The sequence below is a fragment of the Monopterus albus genome, unplaced genomic scaffold (assembly GCF_001952655.1).
Source record: "Monopterus albus unplaced genomic scaffold, M_albus_1.0 scaffold10.1, whole genome shotgun sequence".
NCBI classification, from domain to species: Eukaryota; Metazoa; Chordata; class Actinopteri; order Synbranchiformes; family Synbranchidae; genus Monopterus; species Monopterus albus.
The window spans coordinates 783,521-798,236 of record NW_018127890.1 but is presented as its reverse complement, the minus strand read 5'-3'; the positions used below and the strand labels follow the sequence as shown (position 1 = coordinate 798,236).

The window sequence follows — 14,716 nt, the reverse complement described above, 5'->3', positions numbered from 1 at the left end:
TCTCATAAGTGCATCTCTCCTCTCTGTCCTGATACTTGCCTGCTGGATATTCTAGAGTTCTAGTTTTAGCATGGAGAGACAGGATTTTAAGTTTACAATTAAAATATGCACATCAAAAACACATACAACACCAGCATTAAAATATTACACTGATCAGCCATAACATTATGACCACTGACAGGTGAAGGATATTGTATTTATTGTACTGTTACAGCGGCAAGCTAGCTGCGCTACACATGAAATACCAGAGTCTGTAAGGTTTCCCCTAGGTTTACTGAGTTAGCGGAGAAAGGGAGGGACTATGTGTCTCTGTGTATAAGATGTAAGAAAACATTACGTGTAATGTTGAAAATAATGTTTTCTCTGCTACTGGAAATATTGCTTATGCTAACTCAGCAGAACTGAATTATTGTCTGTATTCACATTTTGTTTTTGTTATTTTTAGTTAATAAGCGATTTAGCTTAATGTGCAGTGTGACATTAACTGCTATGTAAATGCAGAAGTGACACTGTTAAATGAAAGAATTTGTGTAAAAGTGACCTTTGCTATAATTTTATAATTTAACGTGAAGAGAAATAAGACATCCCTTCCCGTCTCTCCTTAAACAGCATCAGCAGACCGACACCTGAATCAGGTGTTACGAGCTTATACCTTGGTGTAAATTTGCACAGCTAATGCCATGTACTATCTAAATTACAGTAAAGGTGCACAGTTGTGACTACAGCCAATGCAGCGCTGTAAAATATCTCCACTTATTTCTATGAAACAGTTCTACAAGCATCTGCACTTCAAATTAAACTTGAATGTTGTATTTATAATGATCCAACAAACCAGTTTGTAATGTTACTGCTCAGGCTGTAAACTTATAAACATAAATACGATATAAAATGTCATCTGTCCGTGGCCTTAGTGCCCAGTCAACTGGCCTCTGTGGCCTCTGAAAATGTATGAAATTGAAGGCCAAATGGCCTTGCCCTTCAGTTATGAAATTTATGGCCAGGAGAAGGTTCACAATGCTGTGTGGGAAATATCGACCATTTCACCCCAACAGCGACGCAGACCTGGCTTAAAAATCTGACTTTCTGGAACAGCCCTCTGGAGGACATTCAGGAAATTAAACAAAATACACAAACGCTCAGATGTTGGTATGTTATCAGCCACTATCCCTGTTTCCGTCCCTCTGAACCACCAAAGAACAGTAATTACTGTAAATGCTGGTGTGACACAGTAGCAAGCGGAGAAAGCTCAGGGGAAAATAAAGGAGATGAGTGAGATAGTGGCTGCTGCAGCCGGCGCCCAAAGCTGTTCGTTACGCCAACCCCACCCCCAGCTCACACTCACTCACACAACACTAAAACACATAACTGAACATGCAAAGCACACACCTATAGCCAGCTGTTCAAAGCACTCTGCAATATGAAACACCCAGATTTGTATCGAAATGACAAAAATTTTAAGTCGCTCTTCCTCCAGTCTTTTATTGATTTCCCTCCTGTTCTTGTCTTTTTTGCTGACATTACTCCTTCTTCCTCCTCCCTTCTTTTCCCCTCTTTCCTAGCCTTGTTTCCTCTTCCCTTCTTTATCTTCTTGACTTCATGTGTGCCCATGGGCCCACACACATTCAATTAAACAAATGGTTTTTATTCTCTTCCCATTATGCTGTCTGTGACTGCATTCACGACAGACTGAAAGTCATTAGACTAAGCTCTAGATATGTGTGTGTTAGTATGTGTGCTAATTAGGTAGATGACACTGCCATCTACCATATCTACCATGACTAGGGAAATGTTACAGAGATAAGGCTGAACATACTAATACATATGCACAGATTACTGTAATGACTTGACAACACTACACACAGGCAAACGCACACATGCACAAAGACACGGAAGATGGCAAAACACACAATCAGTATTTTTTTCATTTGTTGTATTGATATTTGAAACTTTTACCTTATTTCTTTTCTTTTTTAACTCCCACAATTATGTAAAAACAGTTTGTAATTTCCTCCCTCCCTCTTCCCTTGACTTCTTCCTTAGGTCATTTATTCAGAAAAAAAGTTAGCCGAACTTCTGCATATGATAAACTTTGTGCCATGTAAAAACTTAGGAGAGTTGTAATTTTTCCATTTGTTAAGATACGCCAGGTTGACAGTGTCTGCATCCCATTTCGCCACTCAACAGATGGCTGATAAACATAACGGAAAGCCTTGAGAATAAATTACTCCTACACCAAGACACGAAGACATTCTCACATTGACAACGCACGTCAGTCCACACGGAGAATTACACATACCCACAGGTATATCATTACGATAAACCCAACTAAAAAAAACACAAAAAATTATAACGAGTCAACACGCAAATAAAAAAATTACACCTACACACACACACACACACACTCATTTCTGCTTGTGTAACTGAAGCCAAAACAGTTTTCAGCGAGGGTGTAAATTTATTGCCCCCACTCTCCACATGACATCTGGTAGCTGTGTGTGCGTGGCCTATCTGTGATCAATTGTCTCTATACATAAGTAATAAACAATACAACATACTTTTCTACAGGGATATGCCTTGCTTCCAGCAAGTCCAAATGAGGTGTGTGTATCCCCAAGAGTCCCAGTTACAGCCTCAAACACACAGAACCATAAATACTGCTACTTCAAACGTTTTATCGTGCAGATTAAGTGTCTTCTGCTCCTATCCTTCTTCCATTCATTTCCTCCTTTACATTTCCTCATTCTTCTTCTCTGACTTGTTTTACTACATCTCCTATTTCTCTGTTTTTGCCCATTTTCTATCTTTGACTTTTATTCCTTCCCTGATCTGTGATTTTACCTTTTTCCCCCTCCTCTGTCCTTCTGCACTCCCTCATCCATTTTTCTCTTCTTCCCTCCAAACCTGTGCATGTGCAACTACAAATCAACTAAAAAGTCATGAGTTACGGCTGGTGTAGAGTCTTACTTAAACTACCCAAACTTTTAGAAAACCTCCATTTTTCCAGCTGTTGTTAAGGCTAATCCAACAGCCGAGCACGTTCCTTCTACATAGTCGGGTTAGACAGCACTGTTGCAGAAGACACATTGCACTTGTAGGTTGCCTAGCTTTCACGCTGGACGCTCTGCTGTGATTCCATCATTTGAAGCCAACGGTCTTGTTCTTTTCTTCTACACAGCCTGGAGGTGGGGCGACTGTGGATCAGTGGGTAGAGCAGTCATCTCCCAACCGGAGGGTCGGAGGTTTGATTCTCGGTCCCTGCTGTCCACATGTCAAAGTGTCCTTGGGCAAGACACTGAACCCCCAAGTTGCCCCCTATGGTTAGAGCCATCGGTGTAAGTTGGCGCTGCAGATGGCTGCCTTGGTTCTGTACCGGAGACAGATTCCTTGTGTGTAACATACTTGGCCAAATAAAGGTGATTTTTTTTTATCCTCTTTATCCTGCTACTGGATTACTGTAGTGTCTGGTTTTCAGGCTTGCCATATACTAGGATTAAAAGCCTGCAGAATGCTGCTGCTAGAATCGGAACTAAATCGAGAGAGTTTGATCACATTACACCAATTCTGGCTTCCCTTCACTGGCTCCCTGGCCACGATAGATCTGGCTTCAAGGTGCTTCTAATGACATGATCATGTCACACTGCGGAGTAGACAACCCACTTAAATCTCTACACCAAGTATGCTCAGGATAACTGTATGTGCTTACTACAATACAGTATGTATGAATTCGTAGTGTACAGTACAAGTACAAACTGTATGTTATGCTTGTTACCTTGTGATTTTCTATGGTGCTTCAAAGGTCCTATAGCTCAAAATGTTTAACTGGGCCGCGAGGTGTCTTTTAAACATTATATATATATAAAACATACATATCAAAAGCTGAAGTTTAGGAGACTTGGTGTCAGAGCAAAGAGAGAAACGACGGCCAGGCAGCAGAGAGCAAAAGAATGAGGCTGAGAGAGCGAGAACGAGACACACAGGAGCAGGTTTGGAGCTGATAGAGAGGTGTGTGTGCATAAGGTAACCCATTGGTCACGGAAGGAGTGTGTGAAAAATGGGTCTCGATGCAGCATAACAATAGGTTCGCACACACACTAGGTAAGAGCACACAAGCACAATGTGAAGCATACATGCTTACTATACCTGTGAGGACTCTGAATGCATTCCCCTAGCTCTTTACCCTAACCTGAACCATCAGAACTAAATGCCTACCCCCAACACTTACTGAGCATTTTGTCTGTGGAAATAATTCTATTGTTCCTAAAGTGCATGGCATAAAAAGGACACTGCATATCAACAGGAAACCATCACCCCGCTGGTGAAGTGTGGGGGAAGGAGCATCGTGATTCGGTAAATGGAAAACGGTCTTCTAATCCAATAGTGCTGCCTTGACCAGTTACGCAATCAGGGACATCAGAACGTGGATGCCCACAGAAAGAAGTCTCATGTTTAAATATGTTAGCGTGAGCATTCACTGATATGCGGGGCTGCTGTGGCTCAGGAGGCAGAGTGGTTCTCCCCTAACTGGAAGGTCAACAGTTTAATTCCCATTCTCCCCAGTCCACATGTCGAAGCGTCCTTGGGCAAGACACTGAACCCCAAGTTGCTCCCGATGGCCAGGTCCCTAACTTGCAGGGACAGCACCACCACTAATGTGTGTGTGCATGTGTGTGTGTGTGTGTGTGAGAGAGAGAGTGTGCTGGTGCTGCAGACGGCTACCTCAGTTCTGTACAAATTCCTTGTGTGTAACATACTTCACCAATAAAAGTGATTATCAGGATCATTATACTCATTCTCAAATTTGGGCCATAGTTACAAACAACGACACACCATGCATTCCTGTAAGTTATTGGATGTTAAATGGTGTTTTTTTTATCTATCCCTGCCAGCACACTGGTGATAGAAATTGATGCTAACATAGTACATTGCGCACACACACTTTCACTGCAGTCCATCTGCTTCACATAGCTACACAGTGCTGCATGCACGCACACACGGTGCAGTACATACAGCAGCACATTATACACACAAATGGACAAACCCCCTCCCTCCTCTGTTGCTTCCCTTGGGTATATTCAGAGCAGTAATGATGCTGTGGCATTACTTCATTGTGTGTGTCAACGTGCATTCATGTATGTGTTTGTGTAACGCTACTGGTGCTGTGTAGTGAGAAGCTATTAGCATAAAGAATGGCTTCATAGCACAAAAACAAGGAAGCCCAATAGACACACACACAGCCACAAACATAGTAATGACCTATTTTGTAAAGCACACAATAATAACCTCCTCATTTGTTATGTACTTGAGCCATTAATGAAGGAGAGTATAAGGAGAGGAGGAGGAAAAAAGGCTGCACATGCAGAGAAGAGTAAAGAGGAGAATCAGCATCCGAAGAATCATCAGGACAGTTCAGATGAGAGGAACAGTAAGAGAGAGACACTGAACACAGCACACATCTAGAGAAGAGGAGAAGACAGCCAAGAGGAGAACAGAAACATAAAGTGACATGAAGGACTTCCCCACTGCTCTATGCTTTCCATGCAATCACAGTGCCCCCTGTTGGCAGCCTGTAATATACCAGTCTGCGGAAAAAACATGAGGGCAAATCACGTAGATGCACTTGTGCAGGTGACCTTGTTATTCTTTTGTTGTTTGCTTTTTTTGTTTGCCATCACAAGTGGTTTAAAAACCAAAGTGGCTTAACATTCTATCTACGCACAAAGTGCATGTGTTTGACAGCGACCCAGCGCACATCAAAGCTCTGAATACATGAGTACTAGCAAGAGGGATTTTAGGGGGTTGGAGGCAGTGAGCCCCCCTTTTTTCTATCACACAAAGTCAATTTGAAAATGTTATCTCATAAAAATCCTTCTCAAAGAAGGATTAAATGTCATGGTTTCAGCAGTCACACAATAAAGCAGCTTTTCTGCAGGGCAGATGCACCATGACACGCATTCATGATATATGCAAATAAAACAGTTGTTACATGTGGACCACAGATAACTTTAAAAATTCACCACTGGGTTAAACTGAACAAAACTCAAAGGGAAGAGGCACAGCACAACTAAAGCTAGAAATTAATAATGGCTTCATGAATAAATAATCAGTGCAAAACATAATGTACAGCACAAGACAATAGCGACTTCAGAGAGCCAATATTGTCTGAAGAGTTTACAATCAGATTATCACATATTACTGCAATGAATGGCTTCTGCTTTTAATAAAACTGTGGCATAAATGTTCAGCTTGGCTCCTATAACCCACAGCGACACAAGGGAACAGACGAAACGAGTTGAGCACACCTTTCCTAAGGCCCAGTTCTTACACAATGAGCTCCCGAGAGCCCAACATACTGCATCTGAACTGTGACCAGTGAGCTTCAACAATAGACTCATACATATCATCTCATTTTACCTCTGATGAAGAAAACCCCAGGGTCCAAAGAGTAGAGATGCTCAGACAGTCACTGCTGTCTTAAATATACTGTGTTTGTTCTGCAGTGTTCATATGACAGTGCATGTCACACTCATACTGAAAAAACAACTCTCAGCAGATATATCTTAAAGCCACATGATATCAGAGCAGAGGACCTTGGGAGAACCAGCTGAAGCCAGCTTCCCCATGAACACATGAATGCCAGGATGCTGACTGAGACACAATGTCATATCACACATGTCCTTAATCTTAACTAATGGAACTACATGTTCTGACCGAGAAAGAATATCTGAATCTTAACACACTAGAAAGGAAAACATAAAACATGCATGGCTTGTAAATTCTCCCACAATCTCAAATAAGGTCATCAGTTCAGTCTGAAATTATCAATGGGCAAAATGTGGTTTAAATGTGAAAGTTAATTTGACATTCACTTTGCACAGAACATATAATTTAGGATCAAATAAGCTCATTTGTATGCTGCTGAAGCCCTCGTATGTAATCTAGACTTCTAATAAACTATTTAGCTTGGCTTTGATGTCAATGACCTCCACAGAACATACGTAATGAAAACTTACTGGCATTTATGTGCACGTATTGTGTTAATGCTGGTGATGCAGTTTGTTTGTCAAGCCCATTTCCAGACTTCACCAAAAGCTCTCTAGCAGCAAGTGAAATCCAAAAAGACTCCAAAGAGGTGCAGCACAACTGCTTCTACTAAATAAACTAATAAATGACTGTGCATGAATAAATTAAACCTTAATACAACTATAAAAAAATAAATGCCAAAGGAAGACACTGCTGCCTTATGATATTCTGGTTACAGTAACTGAGAAGCCAAACTGGGCGGCATGGTGCTGCAGTGGTTAGAGCTCTTGTCTCACGGGGTTTTCTCTGGGTATTCCTGCTTTCTCCCACAGACGTGCAGGTTAGGTTGATCAGCGGTCTTAAGTTGCTCATAGGCGTGAATGTTGAGTGTGAGTTGCTGCGTCATCCTGTGATAGACTGGCAACCTGTCCAGGTGTGCTCCACCTCTCACCCAGTAGTGGCTGGGATTGGCTTCAGCCCCATGTCAGTGCTTTCACTTGCAACAGATGTTAATATGTGCAAACAGTCCAGCTTGCATTCTAAAGAGACAGAGGTGCGGGGGCAAGTTGAGCACAGCTTTTCCCCCAGGCCCAGTTCTTGCACACCAAACCCTGACATCTCATCGCCTTGCAGGAAACTCTCTGAGGATCATCAGTGACTCAACTTGTTCACCAACGGTGTGAGGGAGTTTCAGGGTATTCCACCTCAGGGCGCCTGTATCCCATCCATCCATTATCTCTACCGCTTATCCTGAAGAGGGTTGCGGGGGGGCTGGAGCCAATCCCAGCTGACACTGGGTGAGAGTCAGGGTCCACCCTGGACAGGTTGTCAGTCTGTCACACAGCTGACATTTAGAGGCAGACAACCACACACACACTCACACTCACTCCTATAGGCAGTTTAGAGTCGCCGATCATCCTAAGATGCATGTCTTTGGACTGTGGGAGGAAGCCGGAGCACCCGGAGAGAACCCACACAGGCACAGGGAGAGGAATCAATCTTTTTAATGATCTGTTTACAACATTCAGTCTCTAAACTGGTGACAACGTACAGAATGAGGTCACTGGCTACAATACAACACAAACTGCAGTGGTCACAAACCAAGTGTAATATCCTGTAATATCTGATCTGTGAGGTCACTATTCCTGTGCTCTCCACACTATAGACCCTGGTACATTTATATTTCCAAAGACTTGCAGATCAGCCCTCAAAAGCTTTTAAATCTTTTTCACATACAATTAACATCCAAACTCACTATTTATGCAAAATGAACAAGCTATTAGAAGGTTGAAGTCAACACTTACAGTAAACATGATAAAATAACAAGACGGAGATACTGTGGAGCGAAAGAGGGAGAGACAAACAGATGGCAGGTCAGCAACCCATGAATCCTGTGAGTGGACTGAGGAGCATCTTAAGTTGAATTCAGCAGTACGTATTCACTGGAGGCTGCATTTTGTACAGTTTGTCACAACAAGGCATCCATAGTTTATGTGGTTGCTAGGAAACAGGACATGGGAGGGGCATTAGGAGCGGCTTATGGTGTCCGTTTGTTCTGAGTCTCTCTAGACCCTCTGGGGTGAAAAGGAATTAGATTAGATTAGATTAGATTCGATTCAACTTTATTGTCATTACCCATGTACAAGGAAACGAAATGCAGTTTAGCATCTAATCAGAAGTGCAATAACAGCAGTGAAAAGTGCACAGTATCTACCGTATGAACAGTCAGAACTAATTTACCGATGGATATGTACAATTGATATTTACAGTAAGATATGTAGGGTAATGTATGACGTACAACAGAATTAGGTAGAGTAGCCTTAAGAACATCCCTCCCCTGTTCTTAATTTCCCTTTATTTCTCCCAGCTGTGTCTGTCTTACAAAACGCTGTACAGTAGAGCTGCAGCTGAAACAGACATCCCCTCATGTTAACTGCTAAAAGATTCAAAGTCTCATTTGCTTGGCTCTTGTTTTTAAAGGTATCACCCAGTGACAACTTTTATTAATTGACAAACTCGTTTTCGGTTGCCAGTCAGGAGGTCATCTCCAGGTTCTGTTTCTCATGTTGTGACACCTTGTACATTTCCCTCCCTCTTCATCTCCGTGACTTCCTCCTCTCCTGTCCCTTCCTCATCTCTCTCTGTCTCCGGCTCATTTTTTCTCGCACACCCTCTTCATCCCTTTCTTCTTCCTTTTCATCCACTCAGTGTCGTTCACTCTTCGCCTCCCTCAGATTGCAGCAGAATTCCCATCAAACCCTTGAACTGCATCTAATCAGCAGCTTTCCAGTTTTCCCATCTTCACAACCCAATTACATGAAAGCACAAGAGGAAATTCACACAGAACTCTCATCTAAGATACTGTATTACATGTTCTTTTACTTCCTCACTCCACCTTCACATTTCTTCATAAATTATGCAAAAACAAATCCACACACATAATTGTTTGTTTGTAAAATTAAATTCTACAGTTCAAGCACTTCATTAGGTTTGCCTGTCACATTATTTGTTTTTTAATAATTACTTTATCAGTATTCGTTTTAATTCATTTTTATTGTGACACATAAAACGAGCAAACATTCTGACCGAGAAATATTGGCTATCACATAAAAAAGGAAATAATAAGGCTAAGATTCACTGTAAATCAAACTGTATAATCCAAACATTGTTTTATTGGTCGCTGTCATGGTGAAGTAAATATAGAAACTGTAGGAATGTTGTTATTTTGCAGGGGTTTGATCATAAATAAAATCAGTGTACAAAGTGAAATCTGACCTTATGAAAGTTCTAGTTCAGGGAAATAACTGAAGTTATTATTACACTTATTATCCTGTCTGTGTGAAATTTCATGACAATCCATCAAACAGATGTTTCTCTTAGAACATAAAATGTCAACCTCATGGTGGCGCTGGAGGAACAGTCAGTGGATCACCAAAATCATTAGATCATCCTCTGGGGAGGCTGAATGTTTGTGGCAATTTCAAACATGCTCAGCTCACATACCTGTCTGCTTTCAATTAATACACTTAAAACACCCAAGACGTCATTGCAATGGAGCGAACACAATACACACACACACACACACACACACACACAACCTGCTGGAATTCACCTCGTAGCCATGGCATCTGAAGGAGGAGTCACCAAAGCTATCAGATAACAGAGGCAAATCCAGACCAACACATCCTTGCACACAGAAGTAGTGACAGCAGCTGGTGTGTTTTAAAAGAGTATGACCTGAGGTTGTTCTGGGAATACGCGTGCGCACACACACACACAAACACAGAGAGGTGATCACAGATGCTGGGAAGATCTCAGACATATGTTGGAATGCATTCAAACCTGGCAATGGAGGCTAAAAACAATAACCAGCTGCTTGTGTGTCTCTGTCGCTCTGCATGTTTGTGTTGACATGTGCATGAATTCCAAGGTGTTTGTCTATGTACCATGCACAGTGTATACAAAAGAAAACGTGTGCATTAATGCTGTGTTTACATGCACTTAGCGCACCTTTGCAATAAGACTGAGGGGGTCTCGGCAGGAAGGTGGCAGCGCTGACATCATTTCCTGCGCCAGGCCAGGTGCTTCTTGCTGTAGGTACATCTCTAACATGGAAGCCAGCTGAGACAGACCTTGTCTCTTCTGCTCAGACATGGAACTCAGGTCTGCAAAACATTAAACAATTAAGCATGTCCTGCCTGACAGTGTCTGCACAGAAACTTAGCACGCTGGCTAGCGCAAACAGACTTTAGGTTCTGCTTTGACACCGACAGACACAGAAATACATTAATCTCTCTTCACTGCACGGGAGTTAAAATACATGGGGACAAAAGACTCACGTGATTCATGCTCCTCCAAAGTGTAGAGCACCCCAGTGCTGCCCTTAGACGGACTTAACTAGAAACAAGGAGAAATTGCATGTTATAGTTTTACAACATTACTTTTCTGATTTTGTTCCACACCATGTTGCCTCCCTGAAGTATTCTGTTGCAGTTACATGAAGAGAAACAAACTTCTCTGCCACTAAGAAAATCTGTTTTGTCCCTGCTGGATGACAATGGATTTTTTAAACTATGCACTTCAGAAGGTTTTTATGAGTTCAAGAGGACATGGAAAACAAAGTGAGGTGCTTCTAAGCCTTAAAGTAAATTTTGCCTGAAAATCAGAAGTTGCAGAGAACATACCACCAATGTACAGTACTTCACAGTTAACAAATGAATGGTACAAATCACTGTTTTATTCCCTTGTGCACATTATTTTAAGTGTCTAACAGTGGGGAAACTCCAGAAACATACCAAGGCAAAGATGAGTCTCAACGCCAGATGGACTGAGTCAGTGGGAATTCTGGGTAGGAGGCTCCACAGACATTTACACTCTCTCTTGTGGGCAGGCCATGCTTGTTTCTGCACAGGAAGGGCATTTTAACAAACTACACAAAGAGTGTATGCACACACTTTCACATATACACACACAAACACACTGTACCTGGCATGTGATACTGCAGTAGCGAGCCATCTTGCACTGGGAACACCTCAACAAGGTCTTGTGTCTAGACAAAAGGAGGGAGGACCAGATCAGCTAATTTTGCACCAACTGTCAACTGAGTTTCCATGAAAACAAATCTGGTGCTCCGGTGTTACAGAAAACAAAAGATTGATTCACTGTTAACAAAAAGCTCTCTAGGCCAGAGGTAGAAAAACCTTAAAGCTTTCCTTATGAAGTGAATGGCTCAGTGAGCTGGAATGAGATCAGTACTTAAAATCATATCACTGATGTCAGACTTTCATTACTACTGCACCATTTTGGTGTTTCGACTAAAAAAACAAACAAACAAACAAAAAAACATTCAGCTGCTCCTCATGCTGACCCGTTTCAGAACAAATCCACACATCCTTTCTGTACTGTCATTGTTTTGACCTTTACCCACATAACAACCTTCTCTCACTCTCCTCTATTTGCTATATTAAGCTGACAGCGTGGATCCATTATCCAGCTGTACCCACCGTCTCCTTTTAGATTGTCATCTAAGAGCAGCATGTTAAGTGGACCCTCCTCACTGCCACAGCCAGTTAGTATCACAGCCCTCGTGTGTGTCTGAGCCCTTGTGTGTGTCCACTTATGCTGTTTGTGTATGTTTCCTGCCCCTGAGGTCTGCTGGGTTTCTCACAGTGACACTGTTGTCCTTTCCACTTTCCAGCCAGTCTGATAACAAGCCAAAGTGCAGCAGTGTCTGTCTGCTTCACACAGCAGATCAGAGTCTGTGTGTCAGTGTGTGTTTATGCACAGGCTGCTACAGTCCATGCAGATTAAATACACAGGGATGGTGCTTGCAATTATTAATATTACAGCAGTGTTTTGGGGGCATTTGCCTCTGCGCTTCTTCTCATTAATCTGAAAGTGTCTCCTGCTGTACAATACAATCCCAGCTGACACTGGGCATAAGGCGGGGTCCACCCTGGACAGGTCACCAGTCTGTCACAGGGCTGACATGTAGACAAACAACCACACACACTCACACTCACTACTATGGGCAATTTAGAGTCAGTAATCAACCTAAGCAGCATGTCTTTGGACTGTGGGAGGAAGCCGGAGTACCCAGAGAGAACCCACGCAGGCAAGGGGAGAACATGCAGACAACGCTAACCACTGCCCCCATCATGCAGCCTTGTGTAACATTTGCTGAAGCTAGTTTGAGGCTTCAGCAGCCTGACAAATCAAACAAGTATGTTCAGGGTCTTTTTTTCAGTACCTGTAATTTTTAAACTTAAAATTCCCTTTAAGATGATTCTTGCCGCCCTCTGGTTAAAACCTTGGCTATAAGCTATAAGTTTTATAACCTTGAATCTAGCCTCCGTAACAACATAGTACTGGACCATTTGATAATCTTATTATATGCTGGGCCTTTGGAGAAAGTGTTGACTGACTGATTGAACACCTGATTTCATCTTATTTAACACGCTTGTAATCAAAGTCTGTGCATCTACTGCAGATGCACAAGTACTAACAACAACCCAGAACACTCAGCAACTTGCATTTGATTTTGTGCCTATAAAGGATTTCTCTGCAAGTGTCATTCTAACTGCAGTGACCTTTCCAGGCAGAAAACAAATGGTAAATTTAACAGTCTCGCCCTGGGGTGGAGGTTTATGAAAGCACAGCTATTCTTGTCATTTTGAGAGGCACCTGAAACACAGAAGCCGCCCTCAGCTTAGACAAACACATGCCTGCAGTATGAGACACACAGCAATAACTTCAGATAGGACCAGGCCAGATTTAAACACAGTCAGGTTCTGTGCAGCCTCAACGAATGAACTGAGAACATAGACAGTTTAGTCACATCACAGGCTACAGGAAGTCCATCCATCTTCCACGAACCCCGACAGTCTGGCAGATGCTGAACACAAGCCCATTTTTACTTCTATACTTGTTCCTTGTAGCTGAACTGCAGTCACATACACAGCTGTACTACATATTCTCATGTACAGTGTGTCATTTTGAGATTAGGTAGATTTACATAACTTCCACAACAGTGTAAACCTAAACACTATCTGTACAAGATCGGCTTAAAAATGAATCCCATCGTAAGAATGAACCCCCACAGAAAGCTGATTTATGTTTATTACTTGCTACAGTTCTCAAACAGTGCAATGACGCCTGACTGTGTAAACATGTCTGTGGGGATCCATGCCGAGGCAATTACTGCAGGTAATGCAATGAAGCAAAAAGATATGGAAACTAAACATAATAAAAAAATCTTATATAGAAAATTCAAAGCAAAGTCATTTAAACAAGAAGGAAAAATGTATTTCCCTAATATTATTTTGAGGAACTGGAGACGCATTGTTTAAAACAATAATATTCAGTCAAAAACTCTGTAATAAGAATTCTGTTCTGCATTACTTGCATGTAAATATGAGTGAACAGCAGCAAAGCTTGACAGCGAGTTTTTCTGTTTTCTCTTAATGCTGGCAAAACATCTAATCTAAAAGCATGGAGTTAACTCTTAAGAAACATAAGAAGGTTGGTCCTGAGCCAAGAGGGAATTAACTTATCTGTCAGCAGTTTCCGCTGTAAATGGCTTCTCCTCCGTCTGGTCTGTGACCACAGTCTCGTCTCTCTGAAGTCACTGAGACCACAGCAGCTACACATATCTTAAAATGACATTAAATTAGCATAACTTACAAAAGGTGCTGACAATATAAACCATGCAGCAATAGGAGTTTGTCGTTTTTTGAGATTGTGCCAAACTAATCTATCCCAGCGCAAACAATGAGCTGCAACATGTTATAGCAATATGGAGTTTACAAGTCTTTTGCATCAATATGATGAAGTAGTTGATTTTCCAGGTAAATCTAATTCACTGAACCAGCCAAAGACAGGTTTTCCTGTCTGGTGGTTTTATTTGTACTCTTCCTCGTATCGACTTTTCAGAAAACTTGCTGTATCAAGATACAACAAACCTGCAATGTAAAAATACACAGTGTGATAAAAGATCACTAGTGTCAACACTTATAATGAAATGTGTGTAATAATCCAGTAATGTATATGTAGCTACATATGCCACATTAATGCACAGATATACCACAGCAACGGTTGTTATGGCAACCGCCTCCGGGCCTCCCGGCATTTATAAGGTTTCCACTCACACACACGGATACATTCCTTTGTAGATATCAATCACATGACTCAGGTGTTT

The 14,716-nt window shown here is 41.8% G+C and overlaps 1 protein-coding gene across 3 annotated transcripts in view; it reads right to left on the bottom strand.

Moving 5' to 3' along the window:
* Window positions 1-14,716, bottom strand: part of smyd3 (SET and MYND domain containing 3) — a 78,626-nt gene that overhangs the window by 52,206 nt on the left and 11,704 nt on the right. For all 3 annotated transcript variants that reach the window (XR_002274145.1, XM_020589968.1, XM_020589969.1), the window contains exons 2-5: window positions 11,506-11,569; window positions 11,316-11,423; window positions 10,860-10,917; window positions 10,531-10,685 (exon numbers count right to left, since the gene is read on the bottom strand). Coding sequence is in view for 2 of the 3 variants with exons in the window: in XM_020589968.1 (XP_020445624.1) it covers window positions 10,531-10,685; window positions 10,860-10,917; window positions 11,316-11,423; window positions 11,506-11,569 (385 nt within the window). In the remaining variant the exon portion in view is untranslated. The remainder of the gene's footprint in view (window positions 1-10,530; window positions 10,686-10,859; window positions 10,918-11,315; window positions 11,424-11,505; window positions 11,570-14,716) is intronic.